The sequence below is a fragment of the Schistocerca serialis genome, chromosome 4 (assembly GCF_023864345.2).
Source record: "Schistocerca serialis cubense isolate TAMUIC-IGC-003099 chromosome 4, iqSchSeri2.2, whole genome shotgun sequence".
Lineage (NCBI taxonomy): Eukaryota > Metazoa > Arthropoda > Insecta > Orthoptera > Acrididae > Schistocerca > Schistocerca serialis.
The window spans coordinates 597282986-597298865 of NC_064641.1; the positions used below are offsets into that span (position 1 = coordinate 597282986).

Consider the following 15880-nt stretch of genomic DNA (forward strand, 5'->3'; position numbering starts at 1 on the left):
CTCCTCTTAAATGCATGACTTGTATCATTTGGAAGTTAAGTCTAGTAATAATATTATATTGGACTGATCCATGATGATGTAGGAAGTGAAGGAACTTGTTGAAAATAACATCAATCACAGCTGTTAATTTTAAGGTTGGGGTGTCTTAAAACTGTAATTTTTCAGTCTGACACCCAAACAATGACTGGTACCATGGTTTTATTTTAAAACTGAATTCAAAACATGTCAATGATCAAAATTAATTACACTATGAATTACAACCATGGAATTTTATTTCTGTGAATCTTGGTTCCAGTCTTTGACACGGTGTTAATCAGTGGAATGACTGGTTGTCATTATAGGGCCCAAGCAGAAAACAAACCTGAAAGCGAAAGCTGCAGAAGCTGGCCAGACAGGCACCCCACCCCCCCCCCCCCACCCCCCCAATGGCTGCTACAATCTGTGTGAGACAAGGGTGCCATTATATTGCAAATTTAGTGTAAAAAGTTCCATATTGTCTGAATTTGTCCTATACTGGTAGGACATTCTAGTCCAGTCGATTTTCTTATCTGCAAAAGTACACTAGCCAATACCAGTGGCACTAAGGTAGTGCCAAATTACAAACTATACGGTAACAACAGAAGTATTGCTGGACAATGTACAGTAAATAATATGTAATAACCTGAGAAATTCAGAATTGGTTTGAAGAAATAGAACAGTATTTGGAAAGAGAATAACATTTTGAAAATAACAAATGACGCAAGTAGAGTTTTCAGTTCTTATGAAAGCTCGCTAAAAAAAATTTTTTTTCCCCTCTCCTCCATTCTCAAGGGAAAAATGTGATAACATAAAAGTGCAAGAAAGTTGTGTACAATGTAGGAAATGATGAAAAGGAAAATCTCACTATGCTTTTTAAAGCACATGCTGCTGTAAAGCTTGCTGCTCCTAAGAACATGATTTTTTCTCCCCCCCCCCCCCCCTCCCTGTGAAGAGTGTTTCTGTAATAATAGCTAATAGCATACCAAGAACATGAGGGTGTCACAGTGGAGATTTGTTTTCTGGTACAGATGTCTGATACAACTATTCCACAGCAAAGCTTACTTTCAATAGGTGTGGTACCAGTGCACTCCCATAGGATAACAGAATATTATGTCCTCCAGGAATCACATTGGGTACACCACATAAACTGTACAGCAACTACAATGTTTTGTGAGCAAGTAATACCAGTCAGTATCTTTAATTTTAACATAATTCTTGACTCCCATAATGACCTGCTTATGTGTGTGCTTGTACTACAGGTTATTGGTAAAGCAAATACTAATTGAATAGGTCTTCACAATTTTAATACTTTGCAGAAATTCTGAAAAAAAAGTAAATTGTTTTATTACTGTATCACCTCTGTGGTGAATTCAGTGGTACTTGCTGGTTTCTTTGAACATTTAATAGAAGCCTTTTTACCTGCTATTGATTAAGAGCCATTCTAAGTTCAGTACAGAACAGTCTTTCACATTTTTCATGACATTTGTTATTCTGTACACTAATATTTCTTCTTCTAAATGGTAAATAATGCATTCAGACATTGTTGGTATTAAAGGTAATTCATGAAATAAATTATATTTAAACCAGAAAATTAAAGGTTCAACATGGCACATGAAAAGTACCTGGCTACACCCATGAATGTACAGATTCCAAATTGTCTGTGAATTTGAGTTACAAACTTTTTTAAATAGAAATATGAAGAGCACAATACTTTGGGTCTACAATAACCGAAATGTAAAATACTTTACTTCCCTATGGGAAACTTTGTTCTTTACATGACTTGTGCAACTGCTTTCACTCTTAATGGAAAACTAAATGGTTTATGTTAAAGTTAACTAGCAAAAAGTGTAACCATTGTTACATATTTTCTGTAAAGTAAGATTCTTTAATGTTAATTCCTTCCTTTGGCATCATAACTTGATAATTTCAGTTCCGTATGGGACATATGAACTAACAAAATGAAATGCTTTTATTACTATGACTAAACAAAATCTTTTTAACATGTAGTACACAGTTCATATCAGCAAAAAGTGTAACTGTGTAATTAAGGTAAATAATGATGAAAATTAGGCATGTAACATGAATACTGAAATTTCCTAGATTTCCAAGTGTAACTGTAATCACTGTATTCTGTACTTTGTAGTGCTAGAAAGATAATTACATATGATTATTTGCATTCTCTCTCTCCCCCCCCCCCCCCCCCCTCAACACAGGAAAATATGATAGAAAGACCTCCTAGCAAAATAAAGACAAAATTCACAATATTAGGTTTTGCCTCACTCAGGCCCCCTTATTCTAGAATGGTTCTAAAGTAATAAGAAAGCTTACGGTCAATAGGAACATTGTGTTCATTCTAGGAAGTATTAAAACAAAAATTAACAGAGTAACAATTTTATTGCTCTTATGTTGCAGAGTATCCACAAACATTACTGTTTGAAACATAGGGCCACTGCATACTCCATTGGATCACACCCATCCTATGATTAAACTGTTTTCTTAAAGTGATAAATTGAAGTTAACATAGTTATTGAGGGAAATATTTCCTCACACTGAAAGCCATCTGTCAAATAAGTCTCAGAAGATAATTTTTTTCATTAATTTCACACAAATCACCTGTTTTTAATGCAAGTGCATATTTTGTAACACCAAACATCATAAAATAAGCTTATATAATAAACAATTATAATTTTGTTACAATATCTACACAGGATGTAAAGAGTTAATTTTACTTCAATGTGATTCATCCTTTCAAGTTCATCATTGCACAACCACAAATCTATGTACAAAATAGTTTTAAAAAATCTGTCAAAATGTCTGCATGGAATGTCCCATTACATAATCTTTTCCAATTTGAGCACTATACATGATTAAACAATATTAGTTTATTTAACTTCTGCCTTATACTTGATTTGTTGTTTAAAATTTTCTCAGCGGACATTTTTTTCCATATGTTTTTAAGCAGATGCAGGAGTACAGGGATGCAATCTTACAAACAAGTTGAGTCTGTTGTAAGTCCTCAATCCCAATTTCATAATGGTAATCATGACCAAGAGCAGCAGATGGGTAATCTACAATTTTATTTTTAACACAATGCAATATCTTGGCCTGAATATACTTCTGTCACATATCCCCAGCAATAACAAACATCTGAAACAGTTTCTCGGAATATTCTTCAACAGAGTACACGCAGTCACTTGTTTCAACCAGTTTTCCTCAGTTAACTAAATTTTACAAATGCATTTTTATTGGCCATATTGGCAAAAGCATAGAGAGCATCACATTCTAAGGCAGATTTAACTACTGGTGGCTTCCGTATGTGAAGACAGTCTTTGTATGTGATCTGCCTTGACAGGTGCAATGACACATACCCTGCAATATAATAGAGTATGTTTTGCTTGTAAAATGAGAACTTAATCTTATCATCAAGAAGTGCACACCACTTCTCTACTTTATTTTCTGCAGTACTTTCATCACATTCTACTACATGCTTCCTTGCATGAAAATCATAAACAGGTGGCAAACAACACACATTAAAATTTGAGCAATTCCCATTCATTGCAGTGACACTGTTACCCAAGAGCAACTTCTTCATGGCACATTTGAAATGGTATGCATTTGGATTGTTGTTCCAATCACCTCTGGACCGAATGCAGGAAAAAAAGCCCTATGTGTTCTTGTAACAGTTTATATGTTAGCAAATACTTCAGAGGAGATTCAACACTAAGCATAATTGCCAGAGCTATGTGCCTGACCAATTGCATATTGAAAATTATCCCAAAAGCAAAAGTATTTCTTGCATGGAGCAGCAATGGAACACCAATGATTTTTAAGCTTTTGATATAATTTTCAGTGTCTCTGAATATACCAAGCCAATAAGATTTGTTGTCAAGTCTCAGGGAACTCTTATACCCTTTACCTAATGGATTTCTGGAGTTCAGAATATCAAAAATCCTATCAATATAATAAAAAAATTCTACTGTTGCTTCACTTCCTTTAAGATTTGGATCACCAACCCTCCTCAAAAACTCTATACTATCTGCCACGCTAGAACTCATAGTCTGTGCAGCTAATGAAACATTCATTTTTCTATTTACATAACTTATATGTTGTCCTGATAGTTTGTTGGCAAATGTCATACCTTCTTGTTGTACCTTGTTCAATTGCTCAATGAAATGCCATCGAATAATGCCAGTTGGAGACTAAATAGCAGATACTTCTGCTAGAGCATTTCTGGCTAACTTAATCACACGACAAGTCCAAGATACAATAAACATAGTATTTTTCCACAGGATGAGGAATGTGGCTTTTAAAATCACCCTTGTAAAAGTTTAAAGTACAGCCAAGTGAATGTAAAGTGCTTACATTTACCTTGCAGCCATCACATGTAATACCAAACCCTAATGCCAGAACATGAAGCCTCTCTAAAGCAGATTTTATCAGTGTGGCCCGATTATTTGTCTGTACACCATTGATAAAGAAATATGCAATCGGGCATTTAAATTTGCCTTTAATAGAGACAAGCATGAAAACCAGAGCCTCAGATGCCTCTATTACTTCTTTTGACTGAGGCACTTCCCCACCAAAGTCTAAAAAACCTGTATACAGCTTACTTCCTTGGTCCCAAACTACTTGCTTCCTAATTGCCATACTGTCTACAATTAGACATGAATCACTGAACTGGTCCCTTACAATTGGGTTCAAATCAATGTACTTAAAAACACTTGCCACCCATTTGGAAATCAATGATTTATGGGGCAGAGGCATTAATTTTTTCAGGTATTCATATGCTGCTGGTGAATAAAAGTACACAGCCATTGCAAACATTTTTCACATTAGTCGTGTATCTATTACCCTTTGATGAGAGAGAATTGTTCACTAAATTGCACACTGATTCCACTTGTGTTCCTTCTGATGACTGAGAAAGCTATGTAACTTCTCAGGATGATGCCCCTTCTCCTTCAATGAACTTATGATGTCATCCATGGAAAACACTTTCTTCTCTCTTCTTCGAAGTTTTCCATGGACGCACTTCAGTTTACGTTTTAATTCGTGCACAATGTCTGAGAAAAAATTGCAAGTTTCGGTCACCTTGTCTTCCGTTTCTACTTTCAACTGTATACCACAATCAATTACTGAAGAACCAACTGCAGTCTGAAATAAAGAAATAATTTCGTTCCGCTGGATATATTTCGTAAACCACATCAAATATTGACGAATCGATTCCACAGACCGAACGTGAGGAGAGGGGCTAGTGTAATTGGTTAATACAAACCATAAAAAATGCACGGAAGTATGTTTTTTAACACAAACCTACGTTTTTTTAAATGAAACCCCGTTACTTTTGTTAGCACATCTGTACATATAAACAAATACATAATCAGTGCCGTTTGTTGCATTGTAAAATGTTAATTACAGGGTGTTTAAAAAATGACCGGTATATTTGAAACGGCAATAAAAACTAAACGAGCAGCGACAGAAATACATCGTTTGTTGCAATATGCTTGGGACAACAGTACATTTTCAGGCAGACAAACTTTCGAAATTACAGTAGTTACAATTTTCAACAACAGATGGCGCTGCGGTCTGGGAAACTCCATAGTACGATATTTTCCACATATCCACCATGCGTAGCAATAATATGGCATAGTCTCTGAATGAAATTACCTGAAACCTTTGACACCGTGTCTGGCGGAATGGCTTCACATGCAGATGAGATGTACTGCTTCAGCTGTTCAATTGTTTCTGGATTCTGGCGGTACACCTGGTCTTTCAAGTGTCCCCACAGAAAGAAGTCACAGGGGTTCATGTCTGGCGAATAGGGAGGCCAATCCACGCCGCTTCCTGTATGTTTCGGATAGCCCAAAGCAATCACACGATCATCGAAATATTCATTCAGGAAATTAAAGACGTCGGCCGTGCGATGTGGCCGGGCACCATCTTGCATAAACCACGAGGTGTTCGCAGTGTCGTCTAAGGCAGTTTGTACCGCCACAAATTCACGAAGAATGTACAGATAGCGTGATGCAGTAATCGTTTCGGATCTGAAAAATGGGCCAATGATTCCTTTGGAAGAAATGGCGGCCCAGACCAGTACTTTTGAGGATGCAGGGACGATGGGACTGCAACATGGGGCTTTTCGGTTCCCCATATGCGCCAGTTCTGTTTATTGACGAAGCCGTCCAGCTAAAAATAAGCTTCGTCAGTAAACCAAATGCTGCCCACATGCATATCGCCGTCATCAATCCTGTGCACTATATCGTTAGCAAATGTATCTCGTGCAGCAATGGTAGCGGCGCTGAGGGGTTGCCGCATTTGAATTTTGTATGGATAGAGGTGTAAACTCTGGCGCATGAGACGATACGTGGACGTTGGCGTCATTTGGACCGCAGCTGCAACACGGCGAACGGAAACCCGAGGCCGCTGTTGGATCACCTGCTGCACTAGCTGCACGTTGCCCTCTGTGGCTGCCGTACGCGGTCGCCCTACCTTTCCAGCACGTTCATCCGTCACATTCCCAGTCCGTTGAAATTTTTCAAATAGATCCTTTGTTGTATCGCTTTTCGGTCCTTTGGTTACATTAAACCTCCATTGAAAACTTCGTCTTGTTGCAACAACACTGTGTTCTAGGCGGTGGAATTCCAACACCAGAAAAATCCTCTGTTCTAAGGAATAAACCATGTTGTCTACAGCACACTTGCACGTTGTGAACAGCACACGCTTACAGCAGAGAGACGACGTACAGAATGGCGCACCCACAGACTGCGTTGTCTTCTATATCTTTCACATCACTTGCAGCGCCATCTGTTGTTGAAAATTGTAACTACTGTAATTTCGAAAGTTTGTCCGCCTGAAAATGTACTGTTGTCCCAAGCATATTGCAACAAACGGTGTATTTCTATCGCTGCTCATTTAGTTTTTATTGCCGTTTCAAATATACCAGTCATTTTTGAAACACCCTGTACATCCGGAGATGTTGTAACCTAAAGTTGACGCTTGAGTACCACTCCTCCGCTGTTCGATCGTGTGTGTTGGAGAGCACCAAATTACGTAGGGATCCAAAGGGAACGGTGATGGACCTTAGGTACAGAAGAGACTGGAACAGCACATTACGTCCACATGCTAACACCTTTTTATTGGTCTTTTTCACTGACGCACATGTACAGGGCTATTACAAATGATTGAAGCGATTTCATAAATTCACTGTAGCTCCATTCATTGACATATGATCACGACACACTACAGATACATAGAAAAACTCATAAAGTTTTGTTCAGCTGAAGCCGCACTTCAGGTATCTGCCGCCAGAGCGCTCGAGTGCGCAGTGAGACAAAATGGCGACAGGAGATGAGAAAGTGTATGTCGTGCTTGAAATGCACTCACATCAGTCAGTCATAACAGTGCAACGACACTTCAGGACGAAGTTCAACAAAGATCCACCAACTGCTAACTCCATTTGGCAATGGTATGCGCAGTTTAAAGCTTCTGGATGCCTCTGTAAGGGGAAATCAACGGGTCGGCCTGCAGTGAGCAAAGAAACGGTTGAATGCGTGCGGGCAAGTTTCACGCGTAGCCCGCGGAAGTCGACGAATAAAGCAAGCAGGGAGCTAAACGTACCACAGCCGTCGGTTTGGAAAATCTTACGGAAAAGGCTAAAGCAGAATCCCTACCGTTTACAATTGCTACAAGCCCTGACACCCGATGACAAAGTCAAGCGCTTTGAATTTTCGGCGCGGTTGCAACAGCTCATGGAAGAGGATGCATTCAGTGCGAAACTTGTTTTCAGTGATGAAGCAACATTTTTTCTTAATGGTGAAGTGAACAGACAGAATGTGCGAATCTGGGCGGTAGAGAATCCTCACGCATTCGTGCAGCAAATTCGCAATTCACCAAAAGTTAAAGTGTTTTGTGCAATCTCACGGTTTAAAGTTTATAGCCCCTTTTTCTTCTGTGAAAAAAACGTTACAGGACACGTGTATCTGGACATACTGGAAAATTGGCTCATGCCACAACTGGAGACCGACAGCGCCGACTTCATCTTTCAACAGGATGGTGCTCCTCCACACTTCCATCATGATGTTCGGCATTTCTTAAACAGATCGTAAAACCGATGGATTGGTCGTGGTGGAGATCATGATCAGCAATTCATGTCATGGCCTCCACGCTCTCCCGACTTAACCCCATGTGATTTCTTTCTGTGGGATTATGTGAAAGATTCAGTGTTTAAACCTCCTCTACCAAGAAACGTGCCAGAACTGCGAGCTCGCATCAACGATGCTTTCGAACTCATTGATGGGGACATGCTGCGCCGAGTGTGGGAGGAACTTGATTATCGGCTTGATGTCTGCCGAATCACTAAAGGGGCACATATCGAACATTTGTGAATGCCTAAAAAACTTTTTGAGTTTTTGTATGTGTGTGCAAAGCATTGTGAAAATATCTCAAATAATAAAGTTATTGTAGAGCTGTGAAATCGCTTCAATCATTTGTAATAACCCTGTACATTACCATGAGGAGTGAGGTACATGTACACACGTGGTTTCCGTTTTCAATTACGGAGTGGAATAGAGTGTGTCCCGACATGTCAGGCCAATAGATGTTCAATGTGGGGGCCATCATTTGCTGCACACAATCTCTGGCGTAATGAATGTCGTACACGCTGCAGTACATCCGGTTTAATGTCGCCGCAGGCTGCCACAATACGTTGTTTCATATCCTCTGGGGTTGTAGGCACATCACGGTACACATTCTCCTTTAACGTACCTCACAGAAGGAAGTCCAGAGGTGTAAGATCAGGAGAACGGGCTGGCCGCCTTATGCGTCCTCCAAGTCCTATGGAACGCCCGTCGAACCTGTACCTCACCCCTCATGGTAATGTACATGTGCGTCAGTGAAAAAGACCAATAAAAAGGTGTTAGCATGTGGACGTAATGTGCTGTTCCAGTCTCTTCTGTACCTAAGGTCCATCACCGTTCCCTTTGTATCCCTACGTAATTCGGTGCTCTCCGATACACACGATCGAACAGCAGAGGAGTGGTACTCAAGCGTCAACTTTAGGTTACAATATCTCCGGATGTAATTAACATTTTACAATGCAACAAATGGCACTGATTACGTATTTGTTTATATGTACAGATGTGCTAACAAAAGTAACGGGGTTCCATTTAAAAAAACGTAGGTTTGTGTTAAAAAACATACTTCCGTGCATTTTTTTATGGTTTACACTAGCCCCTCTCCTGACGTTCGGTCTGTGGAATCGATTCGTCAGTATTTGATGTGGTTTACGAAATATATCCAGCGGTAATGTTATGTGACTCAACCTGTATATGAATGAAATAACTCAAGGCTTGATGAAAAAATATTATAAGAAAACTTTGGGGGTGTGAAAACATCATAATAACGTTTTCGACACAATTCGCAGCTTCTGCATTGGATAAATGGGACATGCTTTTTACGGAAGAATTCTCATTGACAACATTCTCCACGCAATCAGTAGCTTCTGCAGGGGGCAAATCGAGCATGGATTCCATGACAGAACGCTAAAAACAAAAATACGAACCTGGATTACAACATTGCTTAGACCTATGTAGCCCATTTGTGTCCGTACGAAATAAATTCACAAAAGTAAAAAGCACACGCATAGCAAGGGAATTAATTAGCTACCTCAAATGGAGAAGCATCGTTGTCACTCAAAACTCAAAATCCTAACAACATGTCGTCGTGGCTGTTTATTTGGTGGCATCAAATGTGTCGGAAAGTCAAAAACTGGTGGCACTGCTTCGGGTTTGAGACGTTTCTTCCACGTTCCAGGGCTCAGTACGTAATCATCTTGTCGGAAATGGATTCTGCAAAGAAAACTGCAAGACGTAGGATTAAAATCTTTCCGCTTCACGGAAGTAATCCACTTCTTTAGCAGCTCTGGGTGCTTTAGAGGAAACCTGTTCAAAAACATCGAATTAGCAAACGCACTAAGTCTTTATTTTTATCGTATTGTATCGGTAGTCCTATTACCTGTGAAATGGTAAGTCACTTTCCTTATTCCATCGCTTCGTACAGTTGAAAGCGGAACAAGAAATTACCATTTCGATATTCTTTATACACCGTAGAGACCGAGAGAAACTTTGTGTCAAATACGAATATGGCGGACAATACAGACGACAGTAACCAGCTGGTAGAGCCATCTATCGGTAGGTCCGGTAGTCGAGCATCCCTCATTTCGCTAGCTTTAGACGCCTGGCACGCAATGCCAACTCCAGAGATATTTATACTCAGCCTTGTAGTGTTTGTGTTTATGTAGAGGAAATGTGCATGCATTGCATAGTTGTTGAATATGAAGGTGAAACGACTTGATGTCCCAGCTCTACGAAAACTGCTTGCGGCCGAAAACAAAGTCGTAATAGATTTATGGAAATGCCTGCCTATTCCGGGACAGTACGTACAAGGTAAGAAATTTGAGATGACGAGAGTTTTCGCAGGGATCTTTAAACTTCAGAAAACTACAAGTTAACTCAAAAATTCATTAGTAGTCTCTTACTATATATTCAATAGGATGACTGACAGATTTAAAGACTTTTTGCTCCTCAGACGCGATCATCCTGCTCAAAGCCCGAGAACATTTCAGTCTACATGTGCGCCAGTAGAATGTGAGAAGTTACAGGACGAACAATAACAAACGTAAACAAGCTAACCTAAAGGCTTTAATGAATTGAAGCAGGTTACTTCATTAGCTTTTGTACATTGATTAGAAACTTTAACGTAGTTCAAAATCAGATTTCCTAACGTTTAATGTCTGCACTGCACACTAGGTTTGATATTTCACAGGGTACAGTAATAACATTATTTATGAATAATGTATAAAAACTTTCCGTTTGTTCACCCGAATATTGCTTATGTTACGCTAGAATCTGATCTTGTATGGGGGCGACAGACAGAACTGTGACACAGCCCATCAAAAACACAGTCCATTGTCTCCTTTACCCTTATGAGCTTTCCGTTTCCAGTTAATCTCAACATAAATTTTGTAGTTAAAGTAAATAATTTGTAGAAGAAATATGAGGTGTATAAGAAGTACACACTATAATCCTTAGAAGTTGGTTTGGGGAAGTCATGACGTTGATCCATTGCAGGTCCTGTGTGGCTGGAAAACAACAAAAAGTATTTCTCACAAGGAAAAAATAATCAGCAGGGAAAGTTACACTTGACTGAAAAGTCTGAGACCTAGTGATGTGGTGCAGCTTGATGAGACCTGTAATCATATTCGTGAGAGTGATATTTTTAATCCCGGTTCTGCCATACGGAGTGAAGTTTTCCACAGCTTGCTTAAATAGTTCATGATGGACACTAGGATAGATCCTTTAAAGGGGCACAGTGTATACCTTTCTCCAGTCTGTGCTTGTGCTCCATCACTAATAACTTCAGTGTTGATGAAATATTAAACACTAATTTTTCTTTTTCATAAAAAAACTGAAACCTATAGTTTAACTGGAAGCTAAAGTCTGAGAAGAGAGACTAAATTCAAGTCGTTTTTTTTCCATCTTTGATGGTGGAAGAAGTTATAAAAAGGCTGTAAAAACAGCAGAGGAAACATTCAGCTACTAAAAATAGAGGCTCCTTGTTGTGCTTGTTTTATTGTCATAAATGACTTGGGTGGACATTTCTGAATCTGCTGTAGTGGACTACCAGTTAAGCTGCTGGAGAAAACACTATGGAACCTAGTTGTGAAAACAAAATAACGCATGGTTGAACGTGTTTACTAACAAAGAGAATTACAGATTTAGGAGTCAGGAAGTATTGAAAACTGTGATGAAGCCATTCACTTAGCGGTATTGTTAACAATCAGTGTGGCCACTATGTCGTTATACAGTGATGCAAATAAGACTACCACTTATGTAGATATCAGGACCCCAGTGGGAATAAGAAGTTTTGAATCAAGAGATTATTCATGTGATTAACACCTTCAAACCTATATTGAAAAGATCTGACCACTGTGGGAAAATGGGAATTTTCAGTGAGGGTTTCATTAATACTTCAGAATACATAGTGCATATCAAAAAAGATTGTCACAGTACATTTGTTGACTTAATCAACTTGCAACCAAACTGGGTATAAAGGAATGGGTCGACAGAAGCGTCCGATCCCACGCGTCGGCTTTGACCCGTGACATAAGGGTGTTGTCGTGTGTGACGTCATGACGGCGCGGAGTTTGGTTTGAGTGTGGTTGTCTCCAGTTCTGTTTTATCAATTATTTACTTTTCTGATCTGTTCGTTCTATCTAGTGAGATTTTTTTTTTTTAAATTTAAAAACACTTATTACTTATTTTAATTATCTGTTTCCTCGAATTTCTGTTTTAGTTTATTATATTTATCTTTGTGATCTGTTCATTCTATCCCGTGAGATTTTTTTTTTAAAAAAGACAAAAAACACTAATCGGCTACTGAAGCATCTTTATCTTCTATGGGTTGCAGGGGTTACGACCCCTGGGGAGGTGGGTGGGTATTCATGCATGGCTGTCTTCACTTACACGTTGTAGCTACGCAAGGCGTCTAAATTTGTTTATATTTAGTTTGCCCCCCACCCAAAACACCCCATTTCCCGCGCTTGTCCCGTTAGTGTCATTAGGCTTCTTGTGGAAAGTGTGTGTGTTTGTTTTTGTTTCCGCCATATTTGTGACGTCATGGGTCAAAGCGGACGGGTGGGATCAGACGCTTCCGTATTTCCAAAGGAATATTCAATACAAGATGTTGGCTTTAACCTATGACATAGGAAACATACAACAAATGCCATAAATAATATCTACATCTACATCTTTATTTGGCAGACCTCCATATGGTGCTTTGAAGAGAGTAGCTAGCACCACTACTAGCCATTTCCGTTACGGTTCCACTCACAAATAGAGTGAGGGAAAAATAACTGTATAAGAACCTCTGTACGAGCCCCTAAGTTCTCATATCTTATCTTCATGGTTCTTAACATGAAATGTTCATTGATAGCAGTATAAACATTCTGCAGTCAGCCTCAAATGCATGTTCTCTAAATTTGTGCAATAAAGTAGTGCCTTGCAGAAAGATCCTGCCAGGAATTTCCCTTCAAAGTTCACAAAGCATCTTCATAATGCTTGCATGCTAATTGAACCTACCGGTAAAAATCAAGCAGTACAACTCTGAATTGCTTCGATGTCTTCCTTTTATTAGACTTAGTGGGAATCCCAAATATTGAACAGTACTAAGAATGGGTCGCACTAGTATTTTATATGCTGCATCCATTATGGATGAGCTACACACTCCCAAAATTCTTCTAACAAGAGAAGGATGAACCTTTCCCTACTAGCAACCTGATGTGCTATTTCCAGCTCATATTGGTTTGCAACGTTATGCCTAGATATTTAATCAAAGTACCTGCATCAAGCTGCACCCTACTAATGCTGTATTTAAATTGTACGGGACTGTTTCTTCTGCTCATATTGTTAACTTACATTTTTCTAGATTTAGAGCAAGCTGCCTTTCATTAAACCTAGAAATTTTGTCGAAGTCATTTTGTATATTTCTAGTCACTTGATGACGGCATCTTTGTGTACGCCACAGTGTCATCAGTAAACAGCTGCAAATTGCTTTGCACCCTGTCAGTAAGGTCATTTATGTACGTAGAGAATAAAATCAGACGTATCCCACTTCTCTGGAGCACGTTGACAATACCCGTGTCTCTGGTGAATATTTGCCGTTGACAACTACTTACTTGGTTCTATTACTTAAAAAGACTTCGAGCCATTCACATATCTAGGAACCTAAACAATATTTTTGGACCTTTGTCTACATTCTGCAGTGGGGTCCATGTCAAATACTATCCAGAATTCTGGAAATTTGGAATCTCCCTGTTTCCCTCCATCCATGATTTGTAGTATTATAATCAAACTTGTAGTGTGTTCAAGAATTATGCTGCACACCGATGTTGAGGAAATTGTTCTGTAATTATGTGAGTCAATTCTTTTACCTTTATTATCTAAAGGAGTCTCCTGTGCTATTTTCCATTAACGTGGACTTTTCACTGGGTGAGAGATTCATGGAAAAATGCGGGCTAAGTAAGGGGCCAATGTCACAAAGTTTGGAGTGGCTACAATGTGATAAGTAATGATTTTTTGAAACGGTTCAAGCTGCAGATCAGTCTGTCACAACAACCAGTTTTTTTAGTTTTACGTTTGTTATCTTTGCCGGCAAACAACAAAATTGTGAATATATGCTCTAAAATGGGATGTCACAGCAACCATTATACGTCTATATCATAGTATCAGTGCATGTCGTAGTACATCAGTCCCCTTTTGTTTGGGCTTCTGTCACAGTCTGTACAAGACTACTGTGTAATGATGGTAGACTTTGCAGAGAACACTTCTGTTGCCCAGGCTGTTCATTTATTTATTTGCATTTTCTTTCAATGGAGCCATCATCTGCATGTACATCTATCCTCTGCAAACCACTGAGAGACGCGTGGCAGAGGGGATGTCCCATTGTGCTAGTTATTATGGTTTCCTCATGTTCCATTCACGTATGGAGTGTGGGAAGGATGATTATTTGAATGCCTCTGTGCATGTAATAATTATTCTAACCTTATCTTTACAATCTTATCATTTCATTTCATATCCCTAGAAAGTGTTGCACCCAATTATTTGTACGCATTGCCAATTCCAACAGTGACCAATTGATATTATAGTCATACGATAGTACATTCTTTTGTTGTATGAAGTGCACAGTTTTACATTGAAGTGCCAAAGAAACTGGTATAGGCATGCATATTCAAATATGGAGGTATGTAAACAGGCGGAATACAGCAGTGCAGTCGGCAACACCTGTATAAGACAACAAATGTCTGGTGCAGTTGTTAAATTGGTTACTGCTGCTACAGTGGCAAGTTATCAAGATGTGAGTGAGTTTGAATGTGGTGTTATAGTCAGTGCACGAGCGAAGGGACACAGAATTTCTGAAGTAGTGATGAAGCGGAGATTTCCTGTATGACCATTTCACAAGTGTACCGTGAATATCAGGAATCCAGTAAAACATCGCTGCAGCTAGAAAAAGATCCTGCAAGAACGGGACCAGTGATGACTGAAGAGAATTGTTCAATATTACAGAAATGCAACACTTCTGCAAATTGCTGCAGATTTCAATGCTGGGCCCTTAATAAGTGTCAGTGTGTAAACCATTCAATGACACAACATCGCTATGGGCTTACAGAGCCGAAGGCCCACTGGTGTACCCTTGATGACTGCATGACACAAAGCTTTATGCCTCGCCTGAGCCTGTCAACACCGACATTCTCCCCCCTTCCCAAGTGGGCTCACCACTCTTTGGCGGGTTCGTGCTTGGCTACCATGGGGCCCCAACCTTTGCAGCATTTTTTCCCTTCTGTGCTGCATGTCTATCCTCTTGCTACGCTTTTCCCCTCACTTGGGGAACATGTCTGGGACGTTACTGAGAATGTTCTGCATTGTCTGTCGCTGACATAAGAACAGTCTCACTTTTGTTTTTCGCTCCCTTTTCCTTTCTTTGTTTACCTTCTCCTCTTATTTCTCCACTTCTCAGTTTGAGGTTCCTCTTTTTCTTCTTCCTCTCTGTGCGCTCCTGAAAGCCGGCTCAATTGTCTGGTGTGTAACAGGTGACTGGGCAACGCATGATTCCGAGCCCCAGGTTGACAGATAGGGTTTGCACGTACTCCAGGTACAGGCCAGACCCATGGATGGATGATTGCCAGAGCTGCAACCTTCTAAATTACCGATTGGTCCCTCTGTCAGGTGTTCGGGAGGTGTGACATGAGGTGTGAACAGTCACGTAAGGTGGGTGTGCGCTGTTGTGAAGGGGCCCCGCAGTTGGAAGGAGT

General features: G+C 39.7%; 1 protein-coding gene across 1 annotated transcript in view; it reads left to right on the plus strand.

The window, feature by feature from the left end:
* Nucleotides 1-10220: 10220 nt before the first annotated feature.
* The window catches only part of LOC126475360 (surfeit locus protein 6 homolog), an 80415-nt gene continuing 74755 nt past the window's right edge, over nucleotides 10221-15880 (plus strand). The window contains exon 1 of the mRNA XM_050103175.1: nucleotides 10221-10457. Coding sequence (XP_049959132.1) covers nucleotides 10346-10457 — 112 coding nt within the window. The 5' untranslated portion in view covers nucleotides 10221-10345. The remainder of the gene's footprint in view (nucleotides 10458-15880) is intronic.